This window comes from Rhododendron vialii, chromosome 1a (genome assembly GCF_030253575.1).
Source record: "Rhododendron vialii isolate Sample 1 chromosome 1a, ASM3025357v1".
Taxonomy (NCBI): Eukaryota; Viridiplantae; Streptophyta; class Magnoliopsida; order Ericales; family Ericaceae; genus Rhododendron; species Rhododendron vialii.
Genome location: NC_080557.1, coordinates 44,865,565 through 44,887,504, shown reverse-complemented (window position 1 = coordinate 44,887,504; position 21,940 = coordinate 44,865,565). Strand labels below are relative to the sequence as shown.

At 38.8% G+C, this 21,940-nt stretch overlaps 2 protein-coding genes and 1 long non-coding RNA gene across 4 annotated transcripts; 1 reads left to right on the top strand and 2 right to left on the bottom strand.

Annotated features, from left to right (window-relative positions):
* Positions 1-382: 382 nt before the first annotated feature.
* LOC131319838 (UV-B-induced protein At3g17800, chloroplastic) lies at positions 383-3,812 on the bottom strand. Of its 2 annotated transcripts, XM_058350264.1 has the most exons (3): positions 3,313-3,812; positions 1,807-1,954; positions 383-1,348 (listed from the first exon to the last, which is right to left on the bottom strand). In XM_058350264.1, the coding sequence occupies exons 1-3, from the start codon at positions 3,329-3,331 to the stop codon at positions 568-570; spliced, it is 948 nt and encodes a 315-aa protein (XP_058206247.1). In that variant the 5' UTR covers positions 3,332-3,812; the 3' UTR covers positions 383-567. The 2 variants fall into 2 exon arrangements, with proteins under 2 accessions (XP_058206247.1, XP_058206239.1); XM_058350256.1 differs by lacking the exon at positions 1,807-1,954 and having other exon boundaries at positions 3,313-3,811.
* A 13,595-nt stretch (positions 3,813-17,407) lies between these two features.
* Positions 17,408-20,841, bottom strand: LOC131319826 (probable glucan endo-1,3-beta-glucosidase A6). The gene is made up of 3 exons (XM_058350236.1): positions 20,510-20,841; positions 18,895-20,193; positions 17,408-17,845 (listed from the first exon to the last, which is right to left on the bottom strand). Exons 1-3 carry the CDS (start codon positions 20,565-20,567, stop codon positions 17,793-17,795), a joined length of 1,410 nt encoding a protein of 469 aa, XP_058206219.1. The 5' UTR covers positions 20,568-20,841; the 3' UTR covers positions 17,408-17,792.
* Positions 20,537-20,973, top strand: LOC131319834 (uncharacterized). The gene is made up of 2 exons (XR_009198058.1): positions 20,537-20,667; positions 20,829-20,973. It is a non-coding gene; the product is annotated as an uncharacterized LOC131319834 (long non-coding RNA).
* The last annotated feature ends 967 nt before the right edge of the window (positions 20,974-21,940 follow it).

Genomic DNA, 21,940 nt, shown 5'->3' with positions numbered 1-21,940 from the left:
GTAATATATATTTAATTAGTGCTTCCATCAACCAAAGGGGTGGTGGTCGGTGGCGGCATCAGTGGTCGGAGTGGTCAAACGATTGAGATGTGGTGGAGGTGGGGGTTGGAGAGAGAGACGGTGCTGACACTTGCGGTTGGTTGAGTCGGCGGTTGTTGGCGGTGGGTGCTGGTGGAGCAGAAATGGGTTGGGGGATATTTGGGGTGCAAAATTGTTTGGAGTCAAAATTTGAATTTTTCGGGCAAAAAGAGAGAGAGAGAGTGAGAGAGTGGGGCCCTTTTTCTTTGCCACGTAGGTCTCTGTACAAGATCTGTTCCTAATGTATGTGTGGACAGCATTATTGTGTAGCAAAAGGGCAATTAAAAGAAAGATAAAATTTGAGTTTTGGCAGGAACCAAAAAAGTTTTGGTATTATCATTTGCCCGTTATAATTATTAGGCATCTTGCCCCGCGGAAATCACATTATACACAAAATGATGTCACTGTACATATCAAAATATGGCTGCCAGATATGAAAACATATTTACATCAGAAAAGAAGAAGTCAACCACTTAAAATTTACCTCCTCTAATCCTCCTTAAGCTTATAAACAGCGTCCACGTACTCTTCTGTGTCCCAAAGGAAAGAACCGAAAGCCACGGCCTCTAAAACCATCCTCTTAAGGCTCGACAACGAAGTCACAATCACGTCATTGGTCTCGATCAAACCAGTATTTTCATCCCCAAACAGCGCACAACTATGCTTCTCAACGAGGCTCACAGCCTCCCTGGTTTTAGGTTTTGCACACATCTCCAATGTCTCAGGGTCAAATCCCATAACGTAACACTTTAAATTCTCTCGTTTCTTTACTCGAATACATGACTCTGGACCTAGTGATGTAGATTGCGCTCTGCCAATGCGACTAAAGGCAATATTCTTCATCCCGCAGGACAACAGTTCTGGAACTAGAAGCGGGTTTTGACAGGTTAATCCAAGGTTCAGTTCAAGGTGGTGCCTCAAGGAGGCAGACTTCAGGAAATAGCCATATAAAATGGAAGCAGCATAGACTCGGCACAGTTGGAGACGTGGAATCTCAGTTGTGGCCCAATTGTCTGCGACGTTAGAGTCTGCTTTCCAGCCGATGACACCTGTCAGATGCTCCCTTATCAACTCCAAGACTTCAAAGCTGTGAATAGACTCGAGCTCCCAGTCATTAGAAGGCCATAACTCTAGTCTGTGATTGTAGATGCATTTAGAGAGCCTTGGAACCAAATGGACTTTGATCTCGTGAAATTTGTATAGTACTAAAATGTACATGATATCTTCAACCACAATCTGGCACTCTTGCTCCCTAAGTTCCGCAATCCTCCTGAATTTTACATATTGTTTTGAACTGGTAAGACATATAAAACTCAGCTTCATTTTCATTAAAGAAGAGAGAACAGCCAACATATTCCAAAAAACTGGCTCTTTAAGCATCTGGTTTCAACTGATGCAGTCATTGCTCAATTGCAACCTACAAAGCAGTTATAAAGGTACTTCCTCAGTGGCCTCCCCTGCTTTTGTACATGTCAGTAGAGGCTCAAAATAGAAGCTGGAAGAACTATTCATCTTCAGAGTAAATGCTTCTATGGACGCCTCTTCGAATTGATCAAACACCGTACTTGATTATTTTAAGATATTTAGATTCCATAAGACAAAATGGACAGAATACAAATCACTAAAAATATTTAGGTCATAAACATAGTCATGTTCAAAATATTTAGATCATTATTTTCTTCATCCAAAGCAATTGAGCATCATATATTCGTGATCCAATATACTCGCCTCCAGCCATGCAGATAGAAGTTGTTTTGTGTTTCCTTTAGGCTCAGATTGGGAAGCTTCCCAACTCCCCAATTGGCCTCTCCTCTCTTGAAGGCAACCCTCAGCTTCCCCCTTCCAATCCCTTTGATGGCAGAGCTCCATTTTCCTCCTATACATAGATGTAATCAGGTTGAAGGAAAGGCAGCACAAAGATTTGAGTGATTGTGAGGGAAACACTGGTTTCTATGTTGTATGGGGTTGGGGTTTGAGTGTTTGTATGTGAACTCTTAAGGTTACGGTGTACCTAGCACATGCACTAACACTAAAGGCATTATCAGAACACCTGAACAACCACTTATCCTACTATAAATTCAAAATCAACAATTTTGCCTTCATCCGTTTTCTTGAGTATCAAGCTTGCATTAAAAAGTAGAGTCTGAGCGGGCTTAATTTGTTCAATCTGAAGCCTCATACATGAGTTTCCTACCAAATTTTGGATTGAGAGTGGACATACTGTCCTTCTTAATTGTTTCATCCAAAGTCAGGAAACAAGTTCCTTTCATCCAACAAACATTCGCATCACTCATAAGAAAGGAACTCTTCGTATCCCAAACAATTCTCAAACCTTCTCAAATATAAAATGGAAAGAATAGAATTCCAGCAGCAAATTCGTATCTAAAAGACATCTCTACGAATAACCATGACTCGAGGGATGGACTCGTGGGACAAAGCATGAACAATCGACTTAAGGTATGGACCAAGGTTGTCAAAACGGGATTCTCGTATCGTTTTTCTCATTTTATGTATCCTAGGCCCTGGCAAGATAATCTCAATCATGAGATACATTAACAAGAGCAAATCCAACTAAAATAATGACCACCCTCAATATAAACTTTTTCTGATAAGTGACTAACTCAACATAAGATGCAAATTCTATAGCATATATTTCAGAAAACTTTGCTGAAAAATAATTCACAGGAATCACGCAATATATAATACTCCCTCCGTCCCAATTTGTTTGTCTACCTTTTGACTTTTACAAGTCTCAAAATGTTTGTCCAATTTACAGTTGAGATTTAAAAAGAATTTCCTTAAAACCCTCCCTCTTTTAAAACGTTGAAAATTTATGCGTTGTAGGATGTGTACTCTTCTAACTTAATGTCAAGAAGTGAGATATTCCTGAAAACTCAAAGCTTTCTAACGTCCCTTTAAGAAGTTGGAATCCAAAAATTGAACAAACAAATTGGGACAGACGGAGTGAGAATGGTATATTAACGAAATCATTGTGTCATGTACCGCATATCGCACAACGAATCATGTAGGTATGTACTTACTCAAGGGCAAAATACGTTTACAGCAATGTGCAGCTGAAAACGCAACGATTTGTGAGATAGGTAAGACTTGATTCTCATTTAAATGCGGGCTAACAAAACTATCAAATTGAGTCCAAAACATACCTATACAAATACACACACACATACAACATACCACATACTGTATCTACCGGAGTCTCTGAAAAACTCAAACCTGTGGAGGCACGCTTCATCAGACCTCGAGCTTAAATCCGCGCGCCTAATCGCGTCATCTCGATCAGCGGCTAACTGCTCCAACTGCTTGCAAACAGCATCCTGAAACTCCTCTGCATCATCACTCAGCAATAAACCGCTCAGGTACTTCCCCGGAGCCGACTTCGGCTCGAGCGGCGTGTTCAAGCTGCTGAACTCGCAGTTGCTACTCGCCCCCGCCCTTGCCACCGCAACCAACGGCCGCCGGTGACCGGAGAAGTAGACGGAGGAAGGAACTTGACGAGGTTTCTGACTGTCGGAGAACACCAGTCTGTGAAGCCCTAAAGCAGATGACTTCACAGCGTAGTTATTCACCAAGAACGGATTGGCGTTGGAGGGGCGATAGTCCATCAACGGAGTGGGTAAAACCTACTGGAGAGTGATTCGTGTTTTAAGGCCATTATTGGTCAGAGTTTGGTTGGATATATACTGATTTAGAGAGAGAGAGAGAGAGAGAGAGAGAGAGGATAAGGATTTGGAATGGGGCGGCGAATATGTTTGGGCTTAATTACATCTTTCCCTCCTGAACTATGATACTTCTTCAAATTACTCTCCAAACTACAAAACCTGACACTCTGGTTCGCCATGAACTATTTAAACCGTAAAACTTGATCCTTTGTTGTTGGTACAATGGCCTTTTATTGCTGGTACAACGGCCATCAAGGAGGCCAGAATGGTGCAAAGTATATTTTTTTTCTCAAGGTATGACTAAAATGTCTAGAATGACATGGTTATAAACATGTATATCTCACAAAAATTAATGACCAAATCTCACGAAATTAATGGCTATCGATTTCCTTACGTTAAAAACATGTATATTTCACAAAATTAATGACCAAATCATTTATTAGACGGTATTCTTCCACTCACCCTCATCTATCAATTTCCTTCTGTTTTATCCCCATTAAACATCTTTATGCCCATGCATCATCAAAATGCTAAATAGCTCCTCGTATTGGGAAAAAAAAAAAAGACAAAGGTCTAGTATATGATTTTGGTAGATATACAAATTTGTGTGCATATCATTCTTCACATTATCGCCGTGTTTGGAGAAAAATAACCCTTAGAAACTATTCTTAGGTACTTAAAGGCTACTAAGCGACTAAAGATAACCCTTAGAAACTATTCTTAAGTACTACTTTTATTTTGTTTGTTGTTTTCTGTACTTTTGAACCGATAGTGTCCACTTTTATTGTACTATGTTTTCTTTTATATATAAATCGATTTTAATTCTGGTAAAAAAAAAAAAAAGCGACTAAAGATTAATAAGGTGCCAAGTTGAAAGACTTAGATGGTTTAAAGTGGTCAATTGTTACATTTTGCATGCTGTAGGTAGTTTTAAAATTATACTAATTTAAGGGGGCGACATGTAGTTAAGCCAACGTTTGTGGAGGTCACATCGAGTTGTCGATGGAAAAACAATTGCCTAGCCAATCACGACTGTGTGAGAGACCTTGTTAGGATAATCTAGAAAAGGAAAAGGAAAAGGAAAAGTTCCACAATTATGGTATTGGGCCCAAAGATATGGTCCCAAGCCCATACGGAATACTAAAGTAGTACTAGGGTTGTTAATGAGCAGATAAGGCAAGGTACAGATCATTCTGGTGTGGTTTTTGTTTTGTTTTGTTTTTTTTTTTTGTGTGGATAATTGGATGTTCAGACCAGTTTGCGGGTCTTGAATTAACGGCCAGATAAATTTTTCGGTGGTCTCAAGATTTGAAATATTTTGCTAACGTGCGATCTTGTGGTGGACGGGTACTTATTTACTTTCTCATATCTGTTTGGCCAAACTTCTTGGGGTTAATATGAATTTTTGTATTAGCTTTTCCTTTTGAGTTAATTATCTTATTGGTTTAAATGTATAGTACCACAGGCCCCATATCGGTCTTGTTATTGTCAGCCTACTGGGTTGACGATAAATACACTAGAAGACAAGAAAACATGTACTTCTGTTCACTTTTTACATCATTTAATACACATTCACACATTTGCTATTGTCAGCTCATTGGGCTGATTTTAGAATTTTCCTTATAACGAAAGTAGGTATTCTTTGTTGTTAATTTTTGTTAAAGAATTAATCATCTATCTTGACGTGACGAATAAAAAAAGTATAAAGATATCGACTTGAAATTTTAAAAATGCTTAGAAAAGATGCACTCTTGCGGGTGGATTTTCAAAACCTAATCTCATGGTGACTGGATGCAGGGGCACAAGCTTCTACTGGAGATCGATATAATTGAAATCCAAGTACATAAGTCAAAAGCCAAATAAACCACTCCAAAAAAAAAAAAAAAGGAAAAAGAAAAAAAAGGGTTAAAAAGAAGTAATCCGGCCAACGGAGGAATTTTACATCACTAGGCTAGCTGGAATCTAGTGAAAAGAATGACTTGCCTAAATTTACTGAGCCACCAAGGGGCATTTCAATTTACAAGGGAAGAGAACCCACTAATATTTCTCCCAACCATAGATCGATGTTGGCTAATCCTTTTTCAACCTCTCATCCCAAACAAAAAAACCTTAACCATAACCCTTCATATTTTCAGCCATTACCATTGCTTATATATGGGCGCACGCGCGCATATAAAAACTTGAAAATGGAATATCGAATTGTGAAAATAAAAGTGGAGGAACTTTTTTCGACAATAGAGAGAAAATGAGAAACCGCGGCATACCCCGCAGCAACGCAAGGTTACTGGGATTGGGTCTCGCTTTGTTGTGTATCTTTTTCATGATCCAAGCAGCAGAGGTGCATCCTTTGAAATACATGTACATGTACGCCATTGACCCATGCCGGAAACCAGGTGGTCCACACGCAGGCTGCAACCACCTTCATAAGGGCTCGCCAGGTGATCAAGACTTATCATGGCGAAGATCACCTAGGGCAAGGAGTCGAGGGCGCAACTAAGAAGGGACAATTAATCGGGATGTAGCAATATAAGCGATTTGGTAAGATCGATCCCGATGAATAATCTTGGCTCAACCCCCTGAAAGGAGTGACCAGTAATTAATTGTGACATTGTTGATAGATCATATAGTATAGTAACCAATATGTTATTTAAGATCTCAGAGATATCTATTCAGCCTCTAGGTTTTGAACTCATTATAACTTTGTAACAGGAGCTCATCACTTGTTGCTGGTACTTATTTTAGTACCTTTTTGGCAATGTATCATTTGTTTTTATCGGTGAATTTAGTGGTGTTAGAATAGTTAGCTAGATTAACGAGAGAGTTGAACTTATTAGTGCACACCTGACGCCGATGGGCGAGAGGCCTTTTGTCTTGGCATCATAGTATCTGCCTGAAACAGTGCATGGACAAATAACTCATTACATAAAACTGCACCTGGAATTGAATTTGTAATCCTATTTTAGTCAATCGCATGGGGAGTATTTTTCATCCGCCTAAATTGAATTTTAACAAATTTGTATGTCCCAGGAACCAAAAATAAATTTCCAGAAAGAAAGATCAAAATCTCCACATGCCTAAATTGCTATCTAAGTTGAAACCCACGACTTATAATGCTGGAAATCATACTCTAAAATAGGAGTTTAGAGAAAACTTATGGATCGAGCTAGGTACTTGTAAAGCGTTCCTTAGAGAAGATATGTCCCCCTCCTGCACCGGGTAGATCGACGCTTCACTCCCAAGATACAACGATCCCTGAAAAATTTGTGTGCATCTAAAACTTCCTTCACGAACCAAGAACCACCACCTGTTCGCTCAAAATGTATACTACAAGTATATCTCAAAAGAATCTCAAAAATATGTGTATGATATACTCGTTTAATTGACCAAAGGTTTTTTTTTTTTAGCTGCATCATTCCCACATCTAGCCGCCTTTGTATAGTAATTAAAACCAACCACACAAATGTCATTTACCATGACATATAATGTCATTTGCAATAGAAAATAAACCTTAAGAGTTTGGCCAAGCGGGCATGAGAAAGTAACTCAATAGCTTACCCCCAAGAGGTTGCAAATTTGAATCCGGCCATCGAAAGCCAAACATTTCAAACTTTAGGGCTACTGGAGGTTTGCCTGATCGCTAACTTCAAGGCTAGTAGTCACGCAAGCTGGCCTGAACATCCGGTTATAAAAAAAAATATTGATCAATACACAACTAGCTAGTTAAATTAATGGGAGAGTTACAAATATTTATTCCCCATAGCCGACAAGTTTAATTATTAAAAAACTTCTTCTAACAGTCAGTGCCAGCACTCTTTATGCCATATGTCAGTTTCCAATAACATTGAATAACTTCTCGCCAAAACTTTAAAAAAAAAGAAAAGGAAAGAAAAGAAAAAAAAAAGACCATTTAACACTTAGTTCTTACGTTACATTTTTCAGCCACTCCTGCCTTGAAACTGAATTTTTTTTTTTTGGGATTAAACTGGCGTAGATAAAAGGAAATTAATTGCATGTAGGAGGAGTTAAAGGGAAAAAAAAAAACTAATCGATAGGAAGAAAAATTGGCAATCGACAACATGAAAGATAGAAAACTTAATTGACTCGATTCGAATTCCCGTCAGTTTCGGAAGAAATGGACATTCCCGATCTGATATGGACGTCAACAAGTGACAATTCCGAGTTGTTTCTTCTTTTGGCGAATGTAAGATTTTGCCAAACAACCTTCTATAAATATTTAAAAAGTACTCATTACCCCTCTATGTATATGAGGCAAAATCAATTGATTTCAAAATACATACTTTGGAGCAAACTTTGGAGAGAGAGAAAGAGAGAGAGCATTTAGTAAATTAATAATTATGGTTCACTTGGTAGAAAAAGTCTACAAAGAATATAAATACATACATAGCCAAAATGCCAAATACATCAGACACAATTTACGCACGCATATACAGAGCAAAGGTATCAAAGATTCAAAGCAGAAAACATGAAGTCAAGAATCCTGTTGTGGGCAATTGTGATCATGGTTATGTTGCTGAACTATTCGGCAACCGCGACCGTCCCCCCGTTGCGCTACAATTTTCCAACTTGTCCAGATGGGAAGCCATTCCCTTGCGCTCCACGGCGCCAAGACCCATGCAAAATGCCAGGTGGCCCGCACCCTGGTTGCCCGCCTCTCCCTCCTCCGTGGAACCGCGGTTGCAACCCGATAACCAGATGTCGCGGAGGGCCGTCATGACATTCGTAATTTTACGATGCAAGAGCTTGAATCAAATAACAAAGGAAGTAGAATACCAAAGCTTAGCTAATTTATTTTTTTACGTTTATTTTTTTTGGTTGAGTAGTTGGAAAATCATCTGTGGAAATAAAATTGGTTGCTATCAATAAATGATAATTTCGTAATTGTCGTTTTTCTTATCTATTTCTCAAGAAAAGGAATGACATAATATTTCGTTTTTTATTGTCTATTCATTTTTCGAAAGATTTCGTAATTGTCGTTTTTCTTTTCTATTTCTCAGGGAAATTAGAACATAGGATCCCAAGCTGTTTTGATAACTTCTCAATGTAAAATGATTAATAACTTGAAATTTTAGGAATTTTTACTTTACACATAGAAATTTTACGATTTTTTTTTTAATTCAATGGATTTGCAGAGGCGAATTCCATAGAATTATCCTTAATTAATTAACTTGAAAATTATATAATACACGAGAATATTTAGAGTCATGCAGGACCCCAGATCCCCGCCCCTTCACCCAATTAGGACCACCCCGGCCACAATTGCCACTATGAACCGGCCACCGCCACCAGCCTAAGACTACCACCGCCACAATCAACTTTCGATAGCCACCCACGATACTTTTGGAAATCAAAGATCTATTAGGGAGCGTTTCCACCAAGTTTTTGGTGAAAAAACATAGGTTATTGTACCATCTTGTTCACATACTAATCAACAAATTTCGATAGTTTAGCTTATTGTTCACATTGACTAACAACTTGTCAACAACAATTTCTTTCTCTACAACTTGTTCGGCTTAGGTGGTTTTTTTAGGGTCTTTGCTTTTGGTTGACATCTTGCCTGCTTGGTTTTTTCTTTGGGTCTCGGGTGGCGCTAGTCGTTGTGCTCTTGATCCGTTTAATCTTTGTATCTCTTTTTCAAATATTAATAAATTTATTTTGTCGAGCAAAAAAAAAAACTTATTTCTCTTCAACTTATTCACTATCTGAAATAGCTAACAACTTAATTGAAACAAAATTCTTTCTCAAAACTTATTCACATCCAGAAACGCAAACTAACCAACTAATCATGGGTGGAATTCGTATAAACCTTTGCATGCATGTTCATGATGATTCCAATGTGAAAGCAAAACCTAATCAAAACTTACCCATCTTTAATTTATGGATGACATATATTCCAGGATAGTTCTCCAAAAAAAAAAAGACCCCACCATAATTAAATTGCTCTATTAATTAGGATCCATAAATGACATCAATCTCGAAAGATTGTACAAATAATCTTACGAGAGAAACTTATTCATGGTGTTCATGGCCCTGCAATATCTCAACCGTTCAAAAGTGTTTTGGACAATCCAGATTAAAAACAATCTGTTATCTATTACCGCGCAATCTCATGACAAGTTGTCAGCATAATTACTTTACCATATATATATAGCTATGTCCAGTTAGGATTTGCCTATAAATTTCAAGTTACTCACTGGGTTTAATCCAAACTAGATTTTGGAAAAAATAAGGGTAATCAGAGAGAACAAATCATCAGAAGCGCCTATGGCACTTGGTACCGATACCATGAAGTCAAGCTGGTTATTTGTGGCTTTTCTAATGACCATGGTTGTGGCATTGTTGAATCATCCATCGGCAAGGGCAAGTCCCTCTCCTCCAATGATCTATTATCCGACTCTACCGGATAAACCTGTTCCTGGCCCTCCGAAGCCGGCCCATAACTACAGCCGCGGTTGCAGCAAGATCACCCAGTGCCGTGGGGGTCCCCCGGCTCTAGCATCGAGGAAACTTGCACTTAACGATGGAACTATTTGAGAAGCGAAAAAAAATAAAAGTCATTGCATATATATGTTAAAATTGTATGCATGGATGGAAGGATATAAATTTGTAGTTGAAGTGTGGATTATGCTTGTACACCTAAATGTAGCATTGGTTCGCTGCACCTGAATAATAAATAATCTTTGCATGAATATAGTCGCATGTCTCGTTTGTTACAGTATGAGCCACAATTCCTTTTGGCAATTTTTCCAACAACAATGTGACATCTACAAGAAAAGTTTTTTTTTGTTTTTTAAACGACAAAAGAAATTTTATTAATCTTTGAATAAGCATTACAAACACTAATTAAAGGGATCAAGCAGGGATTAAACAGCATCACAATCCACTGCAAACATCCCAACGAGGTTGGCACATAAGTTGAATCCATTAAGATTGCCTACAATGTCGAAGTTGAATACATCTTGTTGGTGTATACGTGTGTGTGTGTGTGTGTATATATACACGAGGCGGTTCCGGGGACAACTAATTAGCACCTAAAAAAATACCTCATAGTTTCCGATCAAATTTTAATGATCTGAGCCGTTCAATGTGATCAGAACGTGATTTTAAGGATACCCGCAAAAAATCAGCAAAAAAAAGAGACCGGATAAGGCTTGATCTGAGCATTTTTTAGCTTAAATTTGATGAACGGTTTAATTAAAAACTGCTCAAAACAAGCACTTCTTGGTCATATTTTTTGCTAATTTCATACGGGCACTCTTAAAATCACATTCTGCATACATTGAATGGTTCAGATCATAAAAATTTGATCAAGAACTATATTAAACTTTATTTGTATTTCTTTTTTTTTCAATAATTCAGGTGCCCGAGTCAGTTTACGCGCACCTCAACTATTTATGGAAGAACATATATACTTTTATTCCTTCTGCGCAACTAATCTTTGAATAAGTGTGAGGCATAAACCATTTGTATGTCCTAAGTATACGTGGGGCCTTTTGTCTTCATTCCTAGAGGAAGCCCGTTCTGCAACGAAAAAAAAACCCTTATTTTTTGAGATGGCAATTTCAAGCTCAAAAATTATAGACTTATTGAAATCTAAAAATATGCAATATGGATCTTATTTGAAAGATCTCGATGAGATCTTTTATATAATGCAAAAAAAAAATTGAAAATTTATTTTTCATTTACATTATTTTTGAGTTTGAAAATGTGAAATAAGCTGCTTATTTTTTAAGAATGTTTCTGGAACGGGGGCAACTAAATTGTCAAATTGTGAGTAGTCAGAAGAAAGATTTTTTTTTTTTTTTGCTTCACAAGAACAAGAAAGATGATGCGATATGCTAGTAATAACAAAATTCAGAAGTATGCAAAAAGAGAATTTATTTTTTCTATAGTTTTAACATACAAAAAAAAAAAAAACCCCTTCAAAAGTTATTCGTTTTTGGACGGAGATATTTCATTGGGTTTTACTGTTTTAGTAATGCTTCACTAACTCATGGCAATCCTTTTGGCCGTTAACTGGACACTGCACTATAATTTCCATGTTGCATTCATCTTTACTGATTGCTTTAATGCTGTAATGCAGTTAGTTGGATTAGCAGGGAAGACTGTGAGTCGCACTACGCCAAAAAAATGAGAAACTGCGGCATACCCCGCAGCAACGCAAGGTTATTGGGATTGGGTCTCGCTTTGTTGTGTATCTTTTTCATGATCCAAGCAGAAGAGGTGCATCCTTTGAAATACATATACATGTACGCCATTGAACCATGCCGGAAACCCGGTGGTCCGCATGCAGGCTGCAGCCACCATCGTAAGGGCTCGCCAGGTGATCAAGACTTATCATGGCGAAGATCACCTAGGGCAAGGAGTCGAGGGCGCAACTAAGAAGGGACAATTGATCAGGATGCAGCAACTAAAAAGAATATATATATATATATATATATATATATATATATATATATATATATATATATATATATATATATATATATATATATATATATAGCCAAAATGCCAAATACATCAGACACAATTTACACACGCATATACAGAGCAAAGGTATCAAAGATTCAAAGCAGAAAACATGAAGTCAAGAATCCTGTTGTGGGCAATTGTGATCATGGTTATGTTGCTGAACTATTCGGCAACCGCGACCGTTCCCCCGTTGCGCTACAATTTTCCAACTTGTCCAGATGGGAAGCCGTTCCCTTGCGCTCCACGGCGCCAAGACCCGTGCAAAATGCCCGGTGGCCCACATCCTGGTTGCCCGCCTCTCCCTCCTCAATGGAACCGCGGTTGCAACCCGATAACCAGATGTCGCGGAGGGCCGCCTTGACATTCGTAATTTTACAATGCAAGAGCTTGAATCGAATAACAAACGCAGTAGAATACCAAAGCTTAGCCCAAAAGAAAAAAATTTAACGTTTTTTTTTTTTTTGGTTTAGTAGGAAAATCATCTGTGGAAATAAAATTGGTTGCTATTAATAAATGATAATTTCGTAATTGTCGTTTTTCTTATCTATTTCTCAAGAAAACGAATGACATAATATTTCGTTTTTTATTGTCTATTCATTTTTCGAAAGATTTCGTAATTTTCGTTTTTCTTGTCTATTTCTCAGGGAAATTAGAACATAGGATCCCAAGCTGTTTTGATAACTTCTCATTGTAAAATGATTAATAACTTGAAATTTTAGGAATTTTTGCTCCATACATAGAAATTTTACAATTTTTTTTTAATTCAATGTATTTGCAGGGGCGAACTCCATAGAATTATACTTAATTAATTAACTTGAAAATTATATAATACACGAGAATATTTAGAGTCATGCAGGGCCCAGATCCCCTTTGCACCCAATTAGGACCACCCGGCCACAATTGCCGCTATGAGCCGTCCACCGCGGCCAGCCTAAGACTAGCACCGCCACAATCAACTTTCGATAGCCTCCCACGATACTTTTGGAAATCAAAGATACTATTAGGGGGCGTTTCCACTAAGTTTTTGGTGAAAAAGCATAGATTATTGTACCATCTTGTTCACACACTAATCAACACATGCATTTCGAAAGTTTAGCTTATTGTTCACTAATAACAATTTGTCAACAACAATTTCTTTTTCTGAAACTTGTTCGGTTTGGGTGGTTTTTTTAGGGTCTTTGCTTTTGATTGACATCTTGCCTGCCTGGTTTTTTCTTTGGGTTTCGGGTGGCACTAGTCGTTATGCTCTTGGTCCATTTAATCTTTGTATCTCTGTTTCAAATATTAATAAATTTATTTTGTCGAGCAAAAAAAAAAAAAAAAACTTATTTCTCTACAACTTATTCACTATCAGAAGTAGCTAATAACTTAATTGCAACAAATTCTTTCTCAAAACTTATTCACATCCGGAAACGCAAACTAACCAACTAATCATGGGGGGAATTCGTATAAACCTTTGCATGCATGTTCATGATGATTCCAATGTGAAAGCAAAACCTAATCAAAACTTACCCATCTTTAATTTATGGATGACATACATTCCAGGATAGTTCTCCAAAAAAAAAAAAGACCCCACCATAATTAAATTGCTCTATTAATTAGGATCCATAAATGACATCAATCTCGAAAGATTATACAAATAATCTTACGAGAGAAACTTATTCATGGTGTTCATGGCCCCGCAAAATCTCAACCGTTCAAAAGTGTTTTGGACGATCCAGATTAAAAACAATCTATTATCTATTACCGCGCAATCTCATGACAAGTTGTTAGCATAATTACTTTACCATATATATATAGCTATGGCCAGTTAGGATTTGCCTATAAATTTCAAGTTACTCACTGGGTTTAATCCAAACTAGATTTTGGAAAAAATAAGAGTGATCAGAGAGAACAAATCATCAGAAGCGCCTATGGCACTTGGTACCGATACCATGAAGTCAAGGTGGTTATTTGTGGCTTTTCTAATGACCATGGTTGTGGCATTGTTGAATCATCCATCGGCAAGGGCAAGTCCCTCTCCTCCAATGATCTATTATCCGACTCTATCGGATAAATCTGTTCCTGGCCCTCTGAAGCCGGCCCAGAACTACAGCCGCGGTTGCAGCAAGATCACCCGGTGCCGTGGGGGTCCCCCGGCCTTAGCATCGAGGAAACTTGCACTTAACGACGGAACTATTTGAGAAGCGAAAAAAAATAAAAGTCATTGCATATATATGTTAAAATTGTATGCATGGATGGAAGGATAAAAATTTGTAGTTGAAATGGATTGTGCTTGTACACCTAAATGTAGCATTGGTCACCTGAATAATAAATAATCTTTACATGAATATAGTCGCATGTCTCGTTTATTATAAGCCACAATTCCTTTTGGCAATTTTTCCAACAACAATGTGACATCTACGAGAAAAGTTTATTTTTTTTTGAATGGCAAAGAAATTTTATTAATCTTTGAATAAGCATTACAAACACTAAAGGGATCAAGCAGGGATTAAATAGCAATCACAACCCACTGCAAACATCCCAACGAGTTTGGCACATAAGTTGAATCCATTATGATTGCCTACAATGTCGAAGTTGAATACATCTTGTTGGTGTATACGTATATATTAAACTTTATTTGTAGTTCTTTTTTTTCAATAATTTAGGTGTTCGGGCCAATTTACGCGCACCTCAACTATTTTTAGGAGACCATATATAATTTTTTTTTTTTGGTAACCGAGGAACAATCCTGCAGCCGAGCCACTATTGGACTCGACTGCGGACCATATATAATTTTGTTCTTCCTGCGCAACTGAGCTCGAATAAGTATGTGTGAGGCAAAAACCATTTGTATAATTTCAACTAACTCATGGCAACCCGTTAACTGGACACTGCACCATAATTTCAATGTTGCATTCATCTTTACTGATTGCTTTAATGTTGTAATGCAGTTAGCTGGATTAGCAGGGAAGACTGTGAGTCGCACTACGCCGACAGCCTTTTGTTGCGCAATTTTCACCACCAACTCTCCAAGTTGGCTTTTTTTAGGTTAATGAAGGTTGATTGCGAGGATGTCCATCCGGTCCATTGCCTGGCCAAGAAGGCGATGATGTCGTCTACTACTAGTACAGCTGCAAGGGGGACACCTTCTTGGACCGAAGCTTCTTTTCAATTTGGGAAATGATTTCTACACTTTCTTTTTTGATAATGACACTTCTTTTATGATCTTTTAGTGAAAAAAAAATACACACAAAAATTTCACTAAAAGACAAAAAAGAAAGTGTCGTAATAAAAAAAGAAAGTGTGGACACAAAAGCTTTATCAAAGGAAAAAAAGGGAGTACCATAATAAATAAATAAAGAGTGGAAATCATTTTCCAATTTTTCAATTCAATTTTTCCTAAAGTGGCCGACCATGAGTTGATGATTTCTGCATATTGTCCTTTCATAATCATAATGCGAGGAGATTGAGACTTATATCAAAACATTCCCATTTTGATAATCGGAACCATATACTTTAAAGTCTAGCTATGCAATCATTCAACATAAATGTTAGGAGGATCCTAACTCACTAGCGGCCCGTTTGGATGGGGTGGAGGATTTGATTTTGGATGGATATATAATGAGGATGGATTTAATGATGGATATGTAATGAGGGGTGATATGTAATGAGGGTGACCCCACCTCTTAAAAATGATGGATTTGTCATTTGTAATGAGTTGTCTGGATGATTTTTTGAGAAAGAGGATTTGAAGGTGGATATGATGGGATTATATGTCAAATGACTGAATTGCCTCCACTCTGATTTTTTAACTCTCAAAATTGGTTTAATTCATACTATTAATTAGAATAAGTTGATATTTACCATTAATTTTTGGATAATAATTTCATTTTAGAATACAAATGTTTTAACCTTTTTTTTTAGAAAAACATTAAAAGTAAACCATATTATTTGTTATAAAAACTGATATTCCCCGAATTCAAAAAAAAAAAAAAATCGTAATGAAAAAGTGATGGAAGAGTGTGTGTATATATATACACGTAATTGGAAATTAAATATACGTAAGTATATATATAGTATACGTAATTAGAATTAAAAAAATCATTACATATGCAACAACAAAACCCACTCTCTTTTCTTTCACTCACAACAACAAAACCCACTTTTCTGTCATTCACCCACGCCACCCACCAAATCCTGTGCAACCCATTGTCTTCTCCGTCTAACTCCACCGCCGCCTTCTTCTTCCAGCCGCCTCTTGCTCCGATTAGCGCTCTCTCTCTCTCTCTCTCTCTCTCTCTCTCTCTCTCTGTGTGATGTGTGAGAAATGGTTAGGGCAGAACAATCCTTTGGGACCCAGATATAGTAACGACAGGGGTACCCCCATCCTTGGCAAATCCACCTTTGCCCTGATTTGTAATCCCAACAGTGACAAATCCCCCTTCGAAATCAGGTCTCCCTTTTCTCTTCCAAACACCGAAAATGGCGAGGAGGAGGATTAGTAATCAGGGCTCTTCACAAATCCGGGAGCTTCTCCCCCATCCAAACAGGCCGTAGAAGTTAGTCAAGATTAGAAGAAATTATAGTCCCAGAAACTTAAAATTCGTAGTAGTACATAATAACATAGAGTCGAAAACTAGGAAAGTAAAGCCACCTGCCAGCCAACCCCAATGGTTAGTCCAGTGGTTGTTGGTGAGTTCTACACGATTGATCAATATTCGATTTTTTAGGTCATGCCGCAAGAAAATTGTGCATTTTCTAGTCCCAGCGTGAATGATTTGCTTTTGATTGGACCAATGAGGGTATTTAATCGAAGTGCGCATAAGCTAACGAGACACCCTTGACCGTCAAAAAAAAAAAAAAAACCCCACCTGCCAGCCACTTATTGGAGAAGTGCCATCAACTAGTAGTTGTATAAAAAGAAAGAATCATTCTGATGAAAGTGGACAGTGGCAGACCCGCATCTATAGATCTAGCCGTTGGGTGCTCTTTTCTGTGAGGTAACAATGACAAGCCGGACTTTCCAAATATAGCCGTTTCTCCTCCGCGCTCAAAAGAAATTATAGCCGTTAGTCATGAATGCCTGGCTTCAAAGATGCATGAGAGAGCCCTAGCCCAAGTACAATAATAGTAGTCATCGCTACAAGAGAAGAACGAGAGAATAAACAGAACATGAATGCAGGAAAAGTGATTTGGGACTCTCTTTTTTTAATGCTACTTCAAAGAATACAAAATCAAGAAATTGAGGCTATTCTCTCCTCATTCCAAAAGTGCCTAAAACACGACGGCAACCAAAACTAATACAATCTCGACTAGTCTAAAAAGATAGAATTAAAGAAAAGAAAACGCTTCAGACACAAATGCCTGTGCACAGTTCCAGACATAGAAACGTTGAGGACCATTCAATACGTGTAGAATCACGTGCACCACATATCTACATGCGGATCTGCATTTGGAAATCTATGTTTGTAAGACTTGCTCTCAAAAAGGGGGGTCAAGTGTAGAGCACATTATTTAAAGTAAAACCCATAACCCATTTTCCTTGGCCGTCCTTCTGCCCCCCTACTTCCCAGCACTTGTAAGTGTGATGCTTGGGAATTTGCAAGACCCATAACCTACAATAACAAACAAGTACAAGAAAAATCAGACATATATCCGTGATGGGCACAATTTTATTATGCTATATATTACTATCTTGGATGTTGTAAACTACTCCTATATGAGAAAATCAATAGACCGGCTTTGTCTTTGCTCTAAAAAGAAAAAATATACTTTGAATCACAAAGTCCAAAAGCATTCAACATGCATGCTAGCATGTGGTGCATCAAACTTGGCACATCAATTCATGCTCAGGGTGATCTCTCTTTCGACTATACTAATACGAAACTCGAAGTTCACTAAGACAAGATAATAAGATACTAACACAATAGTACTATTTTTAAACTGCGAAAGTGGCACGTGGTGCTTTTAGGGAAGCTGGACATTCAACCAGACATAGATGTGATTGAAGCTGTCCGATCCGTGTGTGTCAGAATCTTTGAGTATATTATAAGGATTTTCGGGAAATGCGATGAGTACTATCCTATTCTTGGCAAATATCCCATTCCAAAACAATTTATTCCCTTCTCACATGGCTGCGAATCGTCAAATGTCTGTTGGGAATTTTAAATTGTTCTTTCAAGTGCATTGAAACAATAGGATAACAAGGTTATTTGGGACCTAAAGAAAACCTATTATTGTCAGACTCTGGAATTAGTCGATGTGTGCTTAAATTGACCAAATTAAAAAAAAAAAACTACCATTGTGATGTTCACACGCGATCATGTTACATTGTTACTCCCAATTTGTTGCCATTAACAACATAATTATGACTTAAAGAAAACAAGATGAGTAGAAAGGGTTAACCCCAAGGAGTTAGGCCAAGTGGTCGTAAGAAAAAAATATGTGATCTTTATTTTCGTGGGGGCTAAATATCCTAAATCTTGGGGCCACTGGCGGTTATATCCGGTCGTTATCTTCAGGGCCCCGAAATCAGTCGAAATGCGTGCAAGATGGCCCAGACATCCAGTTATCAAAAGGGAAAAAAATATATTGAGTAGAAAGGGTTAACTCTTTTTGATACTTGCTTGGAAAATGAAAAATAGTGGTTGGTAGTGATACTCACTTGGGTCTTTGGTAGTCTGGACTGCAAGGCCATTGAAGAAACAAGTCCCACCAACCTTCCTAAACTGGGCCCAATACGAGCTAAACGCATAACTAGCATGCCAAACCAATGAATCCGGTTTAAAACACTTCCCACCGGGTTGGATCGGGTCACAGGTTCCATTCCCCTGCCCGCAAGCATAAGCCAATGCCGAGCCCAACTCCGTCAGATTCGCACCTTTGGCCACCACACACCATATCTTCCCCTTGTACAGTTCATTATTCGACGGTATCGGCAGCGGCTCGTACTCCCGAACCCGCGTCTTGCCCGACAAATCGATCGGGTAGACATTCGACCCGTTCGGGTACAATAGCCCGAAATGACGCTCGGTACCCGGTCCACTCTTTTGGTTCTCATTGTACAGTGCAAAAAAGAAAGCCGGTATAACCTTACACGGTCGGGCAGGTGTCCCGACCGGCGGCTTAGCCGTTAGTTTCTTCACCACGTTACGATTGTAAGTGGCAGCATTGTAAGTATTGGCTCCAATCTGGTCAATATCTCCGCCGTTTGGCCAACCCGTTTCGGCGATGAATAACCGGAGATCCGGATACCCGAGTCTTTTCATAGCGAAAATAACCGCGTCGAGCATTTGGTCGAGCAGATTGTGGTAGGTTAAACCCGTGCCCGGATCCGTGTACGTCACATTCTTCGCCTTCAAAAGGGCGTACCCGAGCTTGATATTATCCGGGTCGGACGCCCACGGGAAAAACGTGTACACGTCCAGGAAAAAGAACGATTTCGTCCGGTTCAAAAACCGCAACAGGGGTTCCACAACCGGACCCGAAAACTCGGACCGGAACGTCCCGTTCGAAGGCGGGAACGAGGACTCGAGCACGTCCATGGCCAGAGGGGTGCCCACTTTGATTTTCTTGAAGCCCAGAGATTTCAAGGAGAATCGGATCCGGCGCATCGCGGGGACCAAACTGAGGTGGGTAATGTTGTCGGTCGAGCTCAGGATTTCGTTTCCGATGAGCAGGTACTGGATTTTGACCTGGGGGTAAAACGGGGAGACGTTGGTGCGGACCCACTGGTCGGCTAGGGTTTGGTTTGCGGAGATGTTCGCAAGGAGTTCGTTCGGGACCATGATGGAGACTTGGAGATCAGTGCTTTTGAGGGCGTTGAGGATTTGCGGGTTGGCGTCGTAGAGTTTAACGCGGCTGGCCTTGAGGGTTTTGAGGAGGTGGAGGGAGGTTGACGGCGGAGGGAGGTTGTTTCCCAGCTGGCCGTAGCAGACGCCGAGCTTCTGTGAGAGTTTTGCACCTGGTAAATACAGAGAAACACGAAATGGGTTAGTAAAGAGAAATGGGTTAGTGAAGATTTTAGATACAGAAATGGGAGATTTTGATAGGGTTAGTTTGGACTGGATGGGATAGTCGAAATCTGAATCATGCAACGGTATAATCAATGGTTTGGATTCACTCACTGATTACCAGCAAGAATCGCTAAGAGAATCTAAACCATTGATTGTAGCAACCGACAATTTAGATTACGACTGTTCCAATCTAATTTAAAACCAGAGAGGATTCAATTCAATTCCATTTCAATATTAGGGGTTTAAGGGGAAAATGAGACTTACTGGAGAGAGAAATTAGGAGGGAGAGGGAGAGCAACAGTAGCAGAGGGAGTGAGCCCATGTTTTTTGTTTTTGCTTTTGCTTTTGGTTAGGTGTGTGGACTGTGGGAGTTTGAGGTTTTTTGTTGGGAATGGAGTGGTCTTGTAATGGGAGTACAAATGGTGTTTGATGAGTGGAGTGGAGTGGACTGTGGAGAGAGATGGAGTGAAGAATGGGCTGTGGAGGAAAATATGATGAGGCGTGGACTGTGGGAGTTTGAGGTTTTTTGTTGGGAATGGAGTGGTCTTGTAATGGGAGTACAAATGGTGTTTGATGAGTGGAGTGGAGTGGACTGTGGAGAGAGATGGAGTGAAGAATGGGCTGTGGAGGAAAATATGATGAGGCGTGTTGAACAAAGGAAGGAAAAACCAAATGGAACAAAGGTAGGAGAGAGAGAGAGAGAGAGAGAGAGAGAGAGAGAGAGAGGACCAGTGGGATGGGAGTGGGAGACCACAGTTACGCTGTGTCTGTGTGTCTCTCTCGAGAGAGAAATTTTTCCAAATTGTCTATTTCGATTTTGGACAGTTCAAATTTTGAGAGAGAAAGAAGAGAAAGAGTGGTGGGGTGAGAGAGAGAAAAAATTTCAATCTGAACTGTCCAACACACTTTTAAACAGTCTGAATGAGCTGCCCGGAAAACCATTTGGGCACGGTCATGTGATACCCAATCCGGCACCCAAAAAATTTATCTCCCCTCTCTCTCTAGCCTTGCCTTTTTGCAAAGGAAAGGTAAAGGGGAAAAGAAATGGAAAAAGTAATACGGAGAGAATCACATCAGACTGGTAAGGCTCCGTTTTTATTAAAAATTTAACTTATTTTACAATCTCATTTTTATTAACAAAAAAAATTCAGTATTTTTACCATCTCGTTTTTATTCATAAAAAAAATTGTCAACAAAAAATAATTTTTGACTACAGTAACTCTACTCACAAACTTATCAATAACTTATTCACTATCGAAAATACCTAACAATTTCTCAACAACAAATAAAAAAATATAAATTTTTCACTGCCGAAAACACCCCTTAGAGTAGCGTTAATGTTTGAGGAATGCCACTGTTGTCGCGGTTCATTTGACCTCTACCAGATCAATAAATGATAATTAATTAAGTTATGTCAGAAAATAAAATTTTAAAATCTGTTAGAATTGTGTTTTGAGATTGTCCAATGCACGAGATACCGTTTCTTTCAAAGTTTTTATTATTCCTAAAAGTCCAAATTTAAAATCCCAAAACCAACGGAATCTTTGTAATCTATTGGCATTGTGGATTTCTTTTGTTATCTTCTTCGTCCATCTTGAAAGGGTTAAAACCCCTATATTTTTTTGTTTTTTTTATGTCGATATCCTATCTTGTACACGAATCGGGGGATGGTGCGTGTTGTGTGACATCCGAGCC

Excerpts from the sequence above, each read along its gene's own strand:
- LOC131319838 (XM_058350256.1), bottom strand. The coding sequence starts at position 3,701 with ATGGACTATCGCCCCTCCAACGCCAATCCGTTCTTGGTGAATAACTAC. Across the intron at positions 1,349-3,312 it reads GATGAAGCGTGCCTCCACAG|GAGGATTGCGGAACTTAGGG; the intron begins GTTTGAGTTTTT and ends TGTAAAATTCAG.
- LOC131319826 (XM_058350236.1), bottom strand. The coding sequence starts at position 20,567 with ATGGGCTCACTCCCTCTGCTACTGTTGCTCTCCCTCTCCCTCCTAATT. Across the intron at positions 20,194-20,509 it reads CCTCCTAATTTCTCTCTCCA|GTGCAAAACTCTCACAGAAG; the intron begins GTAAGTCTCATT and ends TGTATTTACCAG. Across the intron at positions 17,846-18,894 it reads CCAGACTACCAAAGACCCAA|GTTATGGGTCTTGCAAATTC; the intron begins GTGAGTATCACT and ends TTGTTATTGTAG.